The sequence below is a fragment of the Eimeria tenella genome, genomic scaffold, assembly GCF_000499545.2.
Source record: "Eimeria tenella Houghton genomic scaffold, Eth_scaff46, whole genome shotgun sequence".
Taxonomy (NCBI): Eukaryota; Apicomplexa; class Conoidasida; order Eucoccidiorida; family Eimeriidae; genus Eimeria; species Eimeria tenella.
This window is the reverse complement of record NW_013543380.1, coordinates 75407-87627: the sequence shown is the minus strand read 5'-3', so window position 1 is coordinate 87627 and position 12221 is coordinate 75407. Positions and strand designations below refer to the sequence as shown.

The 12221-nt window shown below is 52.6% G+C and overlaps 4 protein-coding genes across 4 annotated transcripts; 1 reads left to right on the top strand and 3 right to left on the bottom strand.

Annotated features, from left to right (window-relative positions):
• Nucleotides 1-195: 195 nt before the first annotated feature.
• Nucleotides 196-2036, bottom strand: ETH_00028375 (arginine N-methyltransferase 1, putative; the record flags this gene model as incomplete). The annotated part of the gene is made up of 5 exons (XM_013377108.1): nucleotides 196-465; nucleotides 640-732; nucleotides 846-977; nucleotides 1082-1488; nucleotides 1736-2036. 5 exons carry the CDS (start codon nucleotides 2034-2036, stop codon nucleotides 196-198), a joined length of 1203 nt encoding a protein of 400 aa, XP_013232562.1.
• A 1959-nt stretch (nucleotides 2037-3995) lies between these two features.
• Nucleotides 3996-7682, bottom strand: ETH_00028370 (uncharacterized protein; the record flags this gene model as incomplete). The annotated part of the gene is made up of 6 exons (XM_013377107.1): nucleotides 3996-4037; nucleotides 4285-4551; nucleotides 4797-5464; nucleotides 5600-5762; nucleotides 5976-6585; nucleotides 6760-7682. 6 exons carry the CDS (start codon nucleotides 7680-7682, stop codon nucleotides 3996-3998), a joined length of 2673 nt encoding a protein of 890 aa, XP_013232561.1.
• A 241-nt stretch (nucleotides 7683-7923) lies between these two features.
• Nucleotides 7924-9317, bottom strand: ETH_00028365 (uncharacterized protein; the record flags this gene model as incomplete). The annotated part of the gene is made up of 3 exons (XM_013377106.1): nucleotides 7924-8127; nucleotides 8385-8479; nucleotides 8699-9317. 3 exons carry the CDS (start codon nucleotides 9315-9317, stop codon nucleotides 7924-7926), a joined length of 918 nt encoding a protein of 305 aa, XP_013232560.1.
• A 917-nt stretch (nucleotides 9318-10234) lies between these two features.
• On the top strand, nucleotides 10235-12109 carry ETH_00028360 (uncharacterized protein; the record flags this gene model as incomplete). The annotated part of the gene is made up of 4 exons (XM_013377105.1): nucleotides 10235-10657; nucleotides 10854-10954; nucleotides 11077-11731; nucleotides 11936-12109. 4 exons carry the CDS (start codon nucleotides 10235-10237, stop codon nucleotides 12107-12109), a joined length of 1353 nt encoding a protein of 450 aa, XP_013232559.1.
• Between the last annotated feature and the right edge of the window lie 112 nt (nucleotides 12110-12221).

Below are 12221 nucleotides of genomic sequence, written 5' to 3'. Positions count from 1 at the left end.
CAGGCCGGCCCCACAGGAGCACTCGCGTCTACACAGAAGCTGCATAGAATCGCACTTTCTTCTCCCGCAGGGAGCGGAAAACACCACATCTCCCTCCATCGCGTGGTCACTATATAGGCAACTGTCGCTGTGGTCTCGTGACAGTTGCTTCCTCACCAACTTCCACCGGGCCACCAAAATTTGGTGCATCCCTATCTACCGTAGTCTGTAAAACTGGGTGTTACTAATAGGCTTTAGGGTGTGGCGGTTTTGAAACTCGTAGGATATTTTGATATCCAAATCCCTTGGGTTCTTCTTGTTCTTCTTGACGGCGATCAAGCCCTTTACCGTATCTCCTACCTCGCCGACAAGCACATGTTCCATGTAGAACACGGTCTGCTTCCAGTGCGTGTAGCGGTTGTGCGGAGATGTGCTCAAAATTACAGGCTTATGACACTTGCTGAACACGACGTCAAACCACGCGACCTAAATTCACAACAAGTGTACCGAATAGCCTCCAGTTTCGTTGTAAGCAGCCCACGAAAAACTGCGAAAAAGCCCGTTGCACCCCCGGCTACTGCGTCAATGAAAAGCCAAAAGCACAGACACCACGTGCAGATTTCCCAAAACAGCCACTGAAAACATGACAAAACAACCTACGAAAGCGTGAAGGAAGTCTTTGCGGCGCAGCTGTATACTGTATGCAGCACAGAAGTCCAAGTCCTCAGGCTTGCACGTTGCGAGGTCAATCTCCTGCGGGGACAAAGGAACCTGCTTGACGAACGCCAATGAGGCATCACAATATTCCGCCATCTCCGAAATCAACCGGCCTTCAAAGACAAAAACGTAGTCGGCTTATTCCTCACCAGTACGCAACATGACGTTGTCGCAACTGCGCCTTCATCCACAGTGTCAACAATGGGCTCCTCCATGATGCAGGTCTTGACACAAGAGAAGTCAAGGCCGTACACATTGTCCCAGTACCCGACCTTTTCTTCCTACACCAAAAGCCATAACGGCAAAGCGTACAATGATCGCTTTATTCTGACTCAATACTGATATCCGTCCGCTTACGTTCTGCTCCATAGCAATCTCTGCTCACTTTGTAGTCAGCATCCTCGATGGCTGCAAGGTAGAGGTGGGCTCTGTCCGGAAACATCAGTCCGTCCTCCGCTAACCACTTATCTCTGCAGAAGATGACTGTATCCAGCATGCTCTCGTAGAGAAGAAAGTAGCCCATCCACTCGGAGACAATAATATCTACTTTCTCCACCGGCAGTTCAATTTCCTCCGCCTTCCCCTCCACAAATGTCACACGATCTTCCAGTCCATTAGCTGCCGCCACTTTGCGGGCTATGCGCACTATTTCTGAACACTCAATACCATAAACATGTTTAGCCCCGGCGCGGGCTGCGAAAAGTGATAAAATTCCCGTCCCACTGCCCACGTCCAGCACTACCTTTCCCCTGAATAAGTGCTGGTTGTCCATGATGGCCCGCTGATAGCTGCCTGCAGAAGGAGCAAACAAGAAACAAGGGAAGTTGTTAGCGCGAAAAAGAGCCACCGGTGTTTTACTTATTTTTATGGCTCAGCAGGACATTCACTATGACGCAGCCTACTAGAAAAAAAAGTTTACCAGAACCTATTTTACCCACGCAGGGATGAAGATGAACGGACCACAGCTAACTAGCGAATATTCCGCAGGATGCTTCTATATGCTCAAAAATTCAAAGAAATACGCCCTATTTCAGCTCACACGTGCGGACAGAATCCTTAATCATTTCTTCATGAATACTGAAGTGGGCATAAGAGTTAAAATAGTAATCGGCAGATGAGATATCGTCTTGCTGCAGCTGCTTCCAGTCTGCACTGAAGGCTGCCTTCTCCTCAGGTGAAAGCTTCTGACACTGAAGCGACTGCGCATAAGCAGGACGCCCTCCACGCCCTCCACGTACGGATCCATTCCCAGTCTGCGAGCCGCCGTTATTTGCGCTGATGCCATTTCCCTTGGCATGGGACGGCAATGCGCCCTTTTGGTGATTCTGGCCGGACTCCATTTGGGCGAGAATGGACACAGAAGCGGCCTTAACAGACCTCAAGTCGACAGAAGCCTGCGCACTAGACATACATACGGCTTTAATTGGAACGAATGAGTGACACGAATTCACTGACCTGACGAAGTGCCTAAGTTCTGTAGTGCAACAAATGAGGGCCACAGCCTCTGGAGGCGGAGGCAGCCCCGCTACGATACCTATCGTGTTTCAGGGTACTAGAGAGCACAGTGACCCCGCGCACTTAGAAGGAATCTGTATAACTTGCAATGTAGCTTATCACGTATTAATTCTGCGATGGCGGCAGTGGTCAGCGTGGCCAGCTCTTGGATAGGTCATGCATAGTTTCAACGTAACCGTAATGTATTGACAGCATACCGTGGAAAACGTCCAAATAATATGAGCGATGTGTCAAGGAATTCGCACGAGAAGCAGACACGGTCTCCAACAGCAACAGCAACAACAGCAATTCACTGAGGCCCCATAGCCCGAGCGAAGCACGGCGCGGCTACACTGCGAAACTGCAGAGCCAGCAACTACTCTGATGTGGTACGCCAACGGCACCGGCACAACGCGCTTTTTTTCTATGGAAGGAATTCTATGAGAAAGCTGATGGCCCACATGGCTAAGACGAAACTCCAGCATGCGGCCTCAGCCCCACACCTCGCTACCACCACTACCTTCTAACAGAAGCTTTTAGTTATCTATAGGACCTAGAAGAATGCATTTGGGATGCAACGTCAATGATATTGCAGATGGTTTATCATCTGTTTCTTGGCACAATTGTTTTATACCCGCTTTCGCAGCTGATTTACGAGTGCCCCTGTGTTCTTGCTTGTATAGCCTGTATCGCTATCCGCGCGCATCGCCCACGGAAGATTTACGCAATTAACTCATCCCCAAGCGCGATCAATTGTCACTTAACATCGTGGACTTGCGTTCGCACCTCTCTGCTCTCCCCTATCATCTTGGGCCGTTGACATTAGGATTTCGGCCAATGCTCATTAGTTCAGTTTGAGGTAACGCTCATGTTTGGCACGGAGCTGTCCGTAAATGATAACCCGTCCAACTTATTGGCGCTCCTTGCCCCACACTCGCAGCCCCAGTGCTTGTGGTACTTGGGACGCCAGGCCTTGTGTTGCTCTCCGTCGCCTCACGCGATTATAAACTTCTCCGTAACTGTACCATGTTTGCGACACGGAACAATCATACAGCTGTGTTGTAGCGCGTTTCAGCTATTGCGGAGACGTCTGAATATCACCTTCACTACACCTAAGGAGATCCTCCACCATGTCGTGAGTGACTGGATGCTCTATTTCCCCCAAACACCCTGGTTGCAAATTGTGACCAGTGTGTGAGGGCAGGAGTTCTGCCTTTGTTGGGCTCACAATAAGAGTGCTACATTGTCAGTGCAGAGGCGCTACAAGCGCATGAGGCGGCTCTAAACGTACTGCACAGAAACTCCATTACAAATGGTCGTCTGTGGCACTTCTACGACAGAACTGGTATTGGGCTCTTTAGCTCGTTGTCAATTGATGCCTCTTACCAAAGCAAGGATGTAGAGCAAGTCGTGCTGTGACTATGAGGGCGCCTGACGAAAACGATTAAGTAGGATGAACAAAATTTTTCCTAGCAACTGCGTTGAGCTTGCGAAAGCATGTTGCCGGAGTCCCGCTCATTTAGCGGAAACGACAAAAAAAAACCCAGCGCATAGCAGATGAATTACATCGACATTCCAGTCGTTCACGGTAGCAAAAGCACTTTGGGATAGAAGCTACGACGAGAATACTACTTTTGTGCATAGTCGCCTCGTACCATCGAACAAACGTTGAGGAGAAATCGCACCTGTTAAGAAGCTCTAAGCATCAGCAAAATGCTTCTACAAGGCAATAGCGACCGGCGGGAGTACCTGTAGGCATCTTCTTGTGCGCTTAAGGGGTCTCACCGCCGCCAGCTTGCGCATCATCATGACCCTTCGTCTTCACTGCTGTCGGCATCGAAGACTGCCTGAGTCGCAAAAGCAGTGGTCCGACGGCGGCGCCTGGCATTAATGCGCCTCTGTTTCAAGTCAACAGATATTCCCTTCTGCAGCGTACAGTGAAAGACTGATGAAGAGCGAAAACGGCCTGACCCGAAACTACCACTTGTGGCAGTTTCAGGACAGAGAGGCCGATTAGCAACAGGCCACGAATCTGTCTTGGCAAACCAGTATTACGCTTGTGTGAGTCTGGTAAGAAGGGCTAGCACCCCTCACTTTGAACAACCCCAAGCTGTCTATGCTCGGTCCCTCAAGCAACACATTTCCCAGGAGTTCCTCATGCTCCGCTGCACTGTCGATCTCGTCTGTGATGTCTTCCGCGCTCGGAAGTCCTACAACCTGCACTGGGGGGGAAGCTGGCCCAGATACACCTGCAGCTGCTGCTCCAGTGTCTGTTGCTGCTCGTGTGTGACCTTCCTGCAGCCCTGTTTCGATTGAGCTCTCTGTTGTTTGCTGACGAAGTAGGCGCAGCAGCTCGACTTGCTGCAAACGACAGCAAAAATGACATGACGTACTGTTTCCGCACAGAGCATAGAGTAGGGTCAACAGTAAAACTGCCAAGAGGCTGCATCTGCTCAACACCTTGCTCGGTTGCAATACGTGGATCGCTTGGAGTATCCTTTGCCGGCGTCGGCTTTTGTAGTGGCACTTTATGGGCGGGAATAACACTAGCAAGTAAAGCTGCAGCAGTGACTGGCAAGCAGCCGCTTTTCCCAGCCAAGACTTACTGCTACGTTTGCCCATGGGTCAGGAAGACCCCACAGCTTGCAGAGGTGGGGTGAGGGGACGAATACACAGCTCTTTCGATAAGAACGAAGCAACGGGAGCATCGTCCGGAACTCCACGCTTCCCTTTTGGGCGGCTACTTTGCTTGTTGTAATGTGCTGCGCAGCGGGTTCGCTCTCTTCAAGAGGACGGACGGCCTCTGTGGTGGCAGGAGTGTCTGTGATGTTGTGCTGCGTCAATATGCCGAGACGAGCTAGCGAGTCTCGCTGAAGCTCCCTGTAAGCGGCTTCTTGCTCCCGCAGCAATTGCCTCTGTTCCACGATCCGCTGGTAGGCAGCCGCAAAGACTGATGCCTCAGCAGGCCCTTTGCATATCCGCGCAACCCCTTCGGAGTCACCGGAAATCCTCCGGAAATTCTTGGCACACTCCGCGAGCCCTTGTACTTGCGTCTTCTTCTCTTGTATGTTTCCCCCAACTGGGGCCACGCGGCCTCCGCGTGGTTGGGGCATTACTGTCTCGGGGGGCGCACCCGCATTGATGGCAGCGACAGCCTTAAGAGCAGCAACGACGGCGTCATTTGTGTTCTGCCCTGAATTAGTGCTGTCAGCTGACTGTGTAGTCAGCAGGTCAGCCGCATAATCCCCCAAAGGAGCGACTTCACCTGCTGCGCCTACAGCACAACCAGGGTAAACATCAGCGTCGTCTGTTACTGAAACCGTTGCCCAGATGACAGTTTCACGAGCAGTTAGTGCTGCGAGTGCCAAAGGCTGTCGTCTTTTGTGAGTTTTCGACGCCAATGGCTCACCAGCTGTCGTCTCTACTGTATTGGTGCCGAGATTTGTTGTAAAACCTGATTTGAGTGACTCGGCAGTGGCTCCCACTGCTGCGCTTATCAATGAATTTGTGCAAGCCTGCGCAGAGGAGACGCTAGTTCGCTGACCGAGTTCTTCATTGTTGGCTTCAGTGTCCTGCAGCCCAGCGCATCACCCAACCAAACCAGCATTTCCCAGTGTATCTTGGAATAGTATGCTGTGCAGCTTTGCACTTTGATTCGCTCCTCCGTACGAAGGGCTGTTGGTGGCTTTCGTAGGTCCGTCGATAGGGACTCTGGAGTAGAGACTGTAGACAGCTAAAATCACGTTAACGTGAAGCGCCTGTTGTTGGGACGTGAATCTATTCACTCGATTCAATCGCCTTTTCTCACGGGAAGAGCTGAGACACACCCGCAGTTTCGTGTAAATTTCAAACCGCGCCTGCGTTTTGGGATCGGCGACAAAGGGCAGCTGAAGGCAGTTGAGGCGGTGGCGCATCTGTAGGATTTGGTGTTGTACTCTCTGTTGCTGATTTCGGCGCAAAAGCTGTTCTTGGTGCTGCAGGAGCCAAATGGGTTGCCGAGCAGCAGCTGCTGCGGCCTCCTCATCTCCTTCCTTTACCCACTGAAGTTTCCTCCCCCCGACCTGCTCCAAGAGAGACAAACGACTGCTGGGCGTGCCAGCTGCCCACAGCGGCTGCATGCGAGATGCAGAGCTCACTTCTGAACCCTCTGGCTCTGTGCTGTCCGGCGGTGTAGTTCCCTTCACAGCTCTGAGCACACCAAAACTACTGCTGGAGAAGCCGCGGCCCCTTTTCTCCTTTGCTTCTTGATGAGTGCTGCCTAGTGACTGCATTACTTCACGCCTATCTTCTTCATCCGCCAACAGCTCAACACTATCCGAGAGGCACTTGGTTTCCTCAGTCTCTGTCGTCGTGTGCATTCCGTTAAAGCCTACAGGTACTGGCGGTAGAGCCAAACTGTACGCAATCGCAGTGAAATCATCTACCCGACAGAGATGCCGGCCCATAAAATCGCATACTCTTGCATGCCTCTGAAACCTTACTTGAAGTGCGACAGTCACCCGTCTGTCACAGCTGCAAATAGGGATAAAGCTGAGTACACGGCTGCGGAAAAGCTATGGGAACGCTCACTCGCAAAAGGTCTCAAATGCCCATTCTCTGTTGTCAACGAGGTCATGAGGTGGTATGATATCCTCCGTCCGTTCCTCTCCACTGTCTTGTGCTTGACTCTGTCCGTCATCTGAAACAACCACTATGCCTTCGGCCTCCACAGCCCTGGCCAGCTGCAGCCGCCCTTCCTCTTTCAGGCATGCCGTTCTGCTTGCCCGACAAGCAAGGTCATGAGCCAGAGTGCCCGTCCTTGACTCAGTGGCACCCCCAAAATCATACAAGCTACTATTTGGGGCAGTGCTGCTGTAGATTTCTTCGCCTCCCTCGTCGTCATCGAGGGCATAATTGCGCAAGCCAGTGAGTGGCTCGCGCACATTCACCTCAAGCACTTGCCCAGACTCCTTCATCCTCTGTTCCGCTACCTGTGCTCCGCTGCTGCTAATACTGCGGCTGCTGCCATACTTTGCGTGTACGTTGGTAGCGGCTTGTGAAAGTTGACTGATTAGCTGGGCACGGTCAGCTTCCTTTTGCTGAAACCCTAGTCCAAGCCTGAGAGGCCCCAAGGGCTGCAGCCGCAGAAGGCTCTGTGCCGCAGCCCACCCCCACTCCTCCCCTTCTGCAGCCGCCGCGGTGGCCTCAGCCGCAAGCAGCTGAGGTAAGGCTTCTGCTGGCTTCTCCTGTGAAGGCACACACATCTCTTCGCCCACCATATCCTTTTCACTGCCGCTAGCACCTTGAGCTCCATTCCCACCCTCCAAGGCTTGCTTTTCAATACCTTTCGGCCGCATCATTTGTCTAACTGCCTCAACGTGGGGAGGCAGCTGGGGGCCCATACTCTTTGTTTCTGGTTGTGACTTTTCCAGATCGCATGGGGGGATACCGTGATCCCTGCCGTCTGCTCCAAAGCTTTTCACTAGAGATCGCGCCCATTGGTAGCGACGCATTGACTGCAGGCACCACTGGGGTTGAAACGGGAATTCAGCGTGACCTGCAGAATTGAAAGGAAACTCAGCTTCTAATGACATTTGTCGGAGGCATCTAAGGTCCCTAGAATGACGGATTCTGTAGAATCCACGCTATTGACAGTGAGATCAAGCCATGCTTTCGCTTCACCTCCGCTTGCGTGTCTTTTTCTGCGCTTCTATTCGTCTAGCTGTCTTGCTGTTCCAAGTTTCGCAGCCACGTCTATACGCCGCTAGCCACTTCTGGCCTACCTGTGCCTACGAAGACAGGCAGGCCCTCTCTTGGCGACTCAACCCGCGACCACCGCAGTACGTGTTCTCTCCCCCACTTTGAAGATGACGCTGTTTCTGCTCCGCTCTCCCACTCGTCATGCCGGCGTTGCAGCTGCCCAGAATTCCAAGCCTTGCGCGCTCCTCGGGCCGCTTGCTGCAGGTGCCAGAACAGCAAGGCATACCGTTCATACCGTGGATGGCGGCTGCAGTACCTTGGGCAGCGTCCACTGCAACGTCACAAGCCTAGTTTCACAACCGTCACAAAGACGGTAATGCTGGGATATGCGCCAACGCTTTAAACTTGAGTCACTACGCACGGCTGCTGCAGCACCTACTGTAGACAAGCGTGACAGGAAAATGTACAAGCCCCTCGATGAGTCGCGTTGAAGGCATGAACAATTCTGTCCGTACCTCCATATCTTCCTTGTCCATGAAGTCCTCAGGTCGAGAGACTCTATGGGCTGCGCGCGACGAACGTGAAGAAGTGAAATCGGAGCATGTAAAGCCTGAGTTGGGCAGGCAAGCAAATGTAGAGTAAGGTATAGCTACAAAAAAATGCTGAGCATACACCGCCACCACGACAATGGTGTTGGAGAGACGGGAAGCCAGTGCGGAACAACCCAGCTGTTAATAATTGCAGCACGAAATGTTGTGGGGAGCCCACATGGCGCTTGAGAGACAGTATCCATGAATGGTATAGGCAAAGGGGAGTGGCATTGGCTCACCTTCAGAGTTATCATCTTGGAAGTGCGCTGTATTCGAAGTGCCACGAACCCAACCACCAAAGGGCGCGCGGCCAGAGCCCTTTAAGGCTGCCTGTTGCAACTGCCTTTGCAGCTCGTCTTCGTCATTCAATGTTTGTCCGTCCCAAAAATACCGAGCCGCCAGGCTTTTAGAAAGCGCTGCCTCGTGATAGCGCTGCGCCACTTCTTTCGCTGCTTCGGCCGCCACAGCTTCCCTCTCTGCTGCTTCATGAGCCGCTGCAGCAGCTTCCATAAGGGATTTTTCGCCCAAACCTATCCGGGCCGCTTCTTCTGCATCTGCGGCGCGCTTGTGTTGTGCCTCTGCCGCCGCCCGAGCATTTCTTGCAGCTTTGTCCGCCTTCACAAGCGCTCCTCTGGCGCGGCGGGCTTCTGTTTTTGCTGCTCGTGCGGCGGCTTCGAGAAGCAGACGGGGAGGTAAACTTGTGTGACCATCATGTCTCAGCCAGGGCTGCTCCCTGTAAAGCTGTTCCTCTAGCTCATCAAGAGACAGCGGACATATGGGCGTTCCCAGGAATGTCCATTCCGACGTCAGCGCAGTCTGCTCACCCTTACTCGACGGGTATAGAACCGTATCTGCCATGATTTCACGGAGCACGGTTTGCAGGTATGAAGAACATGCTTCACATTCCAGCGTAAGATATGTGTGCGGATGCGCGCACCATCATGCTGAAGAACCTAATACTACAGAGGACACTTATGCTATCTTATGCGCGCCACAGGCTTATGACTTTCGTGTTTCAGGCTTGCGGTCGGGCTAGCACCGAGGCCAGGGGGAACCCCTGTAAAAAGCATGTTTCTGGAGACTGCTCGTGGCGTCGGCCTGTAAAATGTCGTTCTTCGAGCTCTTCAAACAGCTTCTATATGTAATTGAGAACGGGACATCGGGTTAAAGAGAAGTCGCTCGCCTCAAGAAATGGAGTAGCCACACGGCGGGGGCTGTCTTCGAGTTGGAGGCGTTTTTGGAGACCACTTGTTTTCTGTAAAAATACATCTCACTTTATAATAATTGACCTTTCTACATCAGCTCGCGTCTCCAGAATGGAGGACGATCCCCTCTATTGGTGTGGCCTAGGGGGCCTCCGTGGGGCCCCGCAAAGTTACGGGCCCTCCAAGCGGTGAGGCGGAAAACAGGTTAAAGCGTGTTGGCTTTCACTTAAATGTTATGCTATAAGTTTTGCTGAAATATCGAATGTTGGGTGGAGCACTCATGGGCGCTCGCTGCGCTTACGGCGTACAGCCGACGGTCTGAAGTGGATACCATCTCCGCTCAAAGTCAGCATTGACCCAGTTACTGGGGCTACTTCCTGTAGATCCAGGAGCTCAGGAGAAGGGGTACGCTTAAGCTGCCCAATGGAATGTGGCCATTTAGGACAGATGGGGTCCTGCCAGAGCTTCTTGCTTGTCTGCTGAAACGTTGGGAGTGTTGAAAACGCTAACGGTGTCGCAAGTTGGCCCATGAATTGAGGCTTGCAGCTGCGCCTCTTGTTCTTGGACACAATGGATTCATTACTGAGCCTAGATGCCCGTTGGACGGCAGAAGTTAGTGAAGGAGGCTGCAAGAGAGAAGACAAGGACAGAGATGTGGCCAACGGACGCGAAGGTGGTGCTCTTGAGCCGCCCTGCACTCGCATTTACAGGCTGCTGCAGCAGATAGTACGTCCGGAGTGGCACAGCATACCGGATCCCACATCTCCGAAGTGGCTGGAAGAATTTCAAAGTCGTGTGGAGGCAAAGGAACCCCTGGTCAAGCGCCCATCCAACCCACCTTCAGCTGGAGCAGCTGCTGCTGCTGGCAAAGATGTGCAGCAGGACCCACTGCCTTCTCAGGAAGACCCTGAAACAGATGCTGAGGCTACAGCATTCGAGAGCTTCTCCACCGAGGAGGAGTTTCTCCTCCTCAGCAAAATCACAAGTCGACTAGTAAGAACACATGCTCACGAATGCGCACTACATATATTACATGCAAGCGCAAGTGTACGTGCATAAAATAACACGCACAGGTGCATATGTATGCACAGCCCTTTTCAGTTTTCGAAGCTACTACAATGGGCGCTACTGACTGCACTCTTTACTCCTGTGGCATCATTGGTGTGAGGTGGCATCCTTTTCTGCTCAGGATACGCCATGGGTGCAAGCCCTCAGACGCCTGCGGGCAATAGAAGAGTGCGAGGCCTCAAGACCTTTAGAACTAAATGAAGTGATAAATTATGCTAAGAGGTGCGGGGTAGCTGGAAGCTAGAGGGGAAATTCTTATACAACTTGAAATGAAGACGTAGTATGGCTCAGGAAACAGTTCCAGTCTATATCTGCGTTTCGCACTGCGCTTTCTGCTGCTGCAGAATTGCAGGCTCGGTAGCGGCTCCCCCGGAAACCACCAACATTGTTGACGTAGTTGCCCATCAGACGGCGTTTCCCAATTACCACTTCTTGCCTTACCCCTCGATGGAAGAGTTGCAAAACTCGCGGCTAGCGGCTCTGGGCACGAAGCCATACGCTGAAATATGTTTTCCACCAGATGTCGCTGCCAAGTTGGTCTACCTGCAGCGTGATGCTGCATTCTCTGTTTTAGAAACGCCTCAAGGCGTGGTTTCTACGTATGATACTACACTGCTTTCTAGTGACATGTGGCAAGATGAAAAGGGCAAGGAGGTTTTCTATGAGTTGCGCTTCACCTCGGCCACCCCTTGCTGCACCTTTTGGTTTGCTGTAGCAAATGGGCAGTGGCCAGCATCACAGCCACTACCCCGCGGCTGCCCTGTGCGGCAGCTGCCCTCGCTGAGGCCGCTTCTAGTGCCCGGCCCATTTCCCAAGACGGTCCGCGTACAGTGCAGAAAGCAGGGCAAGAAACACTCACGCATTACGCAGACGTGCCTCAAGCTTAAGGGTGCAGCAGCGAATCGGGCCAGCATGGCGCCGCAAGCTACTTCCGGCCAGCGACAGAAGGGCGCAGCAGATCAGCGCCCTGGAGACACCGGCTTGCAGGCGACAAGCGAGGTCAGGAGAGATGCAATTAGCTGCGCTTTTCTCATAATTAACTGGTTTCATCTCCACAGCTCTGAGCTCTTAAGTTTTGACAAATATGGCCGTGTCCCTGTGATGCGGTGCACTCCCTTTGTCTTTGTGGAACGGCCTAGTAAGCGCTGCGCCTAGGAAGACAGCTGTGTGCAACTGATTGGTCGCCGTTGAGTTTCTGCGCAGGAGGCTGGAGTTGGAAGGGATGGGAGGGCTGCAACGCCAGAAGGACAGCCGCAAGCGCCAGACGTCTCCCAGTTCCATGGGCTTATGCTCGGAACGGCGAGGCGGAGAGGGAAGCGAAGCCGAGACGAATGCAGCAGTGACAGTAGTAGCGGAAGTAGTAGTGAAGGAGACTGATTGGAAGGGGATCTGGGTCACCCCAACAACCCCTTGCCTTCGGCGCCTTTACGTCGTAGGAGTTTAAACGCATTGCGATTTTTGGTGACTTGTTTAACTGGGAAGGGTCAAT